The sequence below is a fragment of the Sphaeroforma arctica genome, assembly GCF_001186125.1.
Source record: "Sphaeroforma arctica JP610 unplaced genomic scaffold supercont1.8955, whole genome shotgun sequence".
NCBI lineage: Eukaryota > Ichthyosporea > Ichthyophonida > Sphaeroforma > Sphaeroforma arctica.
In genome coordinates this window covers 1-1,153 of record NW_014031603.1, presented here as the reverse complement: position 1 = coordinate 1,153, position 1,153 = coordinate 1, and the positions used below count along the sequence as shown (strand labels likewise).

The window sequence follows — 1,153 nt, the reverse complement described above, 5'->3', positions numbered from 1 at the left end:
AGTAGTAGTAGTATACTATATATATATATATATATATATATATATATATATATATATATATATATATATATATATATATATATATATATATATATATATATATATATATTAATATATATATATATATATATATATATATATGCGTATGTGTTAATACAGTAGTGTACCTATAGGTATATATATATATATATATAAAGGCATATTATACTTCTGAATTATTATATACGTTTGTATATCTATATTTTATATATTGATACAATTATTCATTTAGCGGATATATCTGTTCTATTAGATACACGTATACATATAATGTGTTGTTACTGTGGTACACTTGTGCATATTGAAGCGACAGGTTAGCCAAATATTTTGGATTTAAACATGGGTATATGTTTGAGTTGTGGGATCTTCATTTGTTTATCAACAAATATTCTAGCTCGATGTTTATTTCACCCGTGTTATAATATATTCGGTAACAGTTACTATAGTCCGATTGCACAAGGTGTGCGTCTTACTCACTGAAGCTTCGCTGCTATTTTAATACTAGCGAACTTTTGACAGTCTGTGCCTATGAACGAATCCCGAGTAAAGTCAGGTAGACAGATATCAGAATATAATTATTTATCAGGTTAGATTGCTGGCTATATCTCACTAATATCATCGTCGTCCTCCTCACCATATTCATCGTCTACAGACCGATTTTTCGACACATTCAAGATCAAGCTGACAATCTTATCCACAACCATACCAAGTATATAGATTACACCGAAAGAACATCCAATAAAAAAAAATATATAACGCGTTATCAACTTTTTCGTCTTCAAAGCGCACCGTGTACGGAAGGGCCTCCTCGATGCAACATATGCGCTATTTCTTTCTATCCTAACATTCCTTCGTCTGCGGTGTTCGCTGTCAATCGCAGTATCCTCATATGGGCCGCCTGCATTAGCTTCCGATATGCAGCCCAGGCTGGGAGGTTGCGCTAGAAATGGCGCTGCATCGCGTGTTTCTGTGGACCCAGTTCGCTTGAATTTCGCAATTAAATCTTCGAGGTCACCGCTCTCCAAATGAATTTTATTCGCGCCAGGACTAAAACTCGGATCAGAAGAAGCGTGCTGTAGAGTGCCTTTCATCTGCACGAATTCGACCATATCTG

The 1,153-nt window shown here is 34.3% G+C and overlaps 1 protein-coding gene across 1 annotated transcript; it reads right to left on the bottom strand.

The window, feature by feature from the left end:
• Positions 1-884: 884 nt before the first annotated feature.
• SARC_16813 (hypothetical protein) lies at positions 885-1,130 on the bottom strand (the record flags this gene model as incomplete). The annotated part of the gene is made up of 1 exon (XM_014289084.1): positions 885-1,130. A coding segment is annotated over one exon (246 nt), but the record flags the coding sequence as incomplete, so codon positions are not given.
• Between the last annotated feature and the right edge of the window lie 23 nt (positions 1,131-1,153).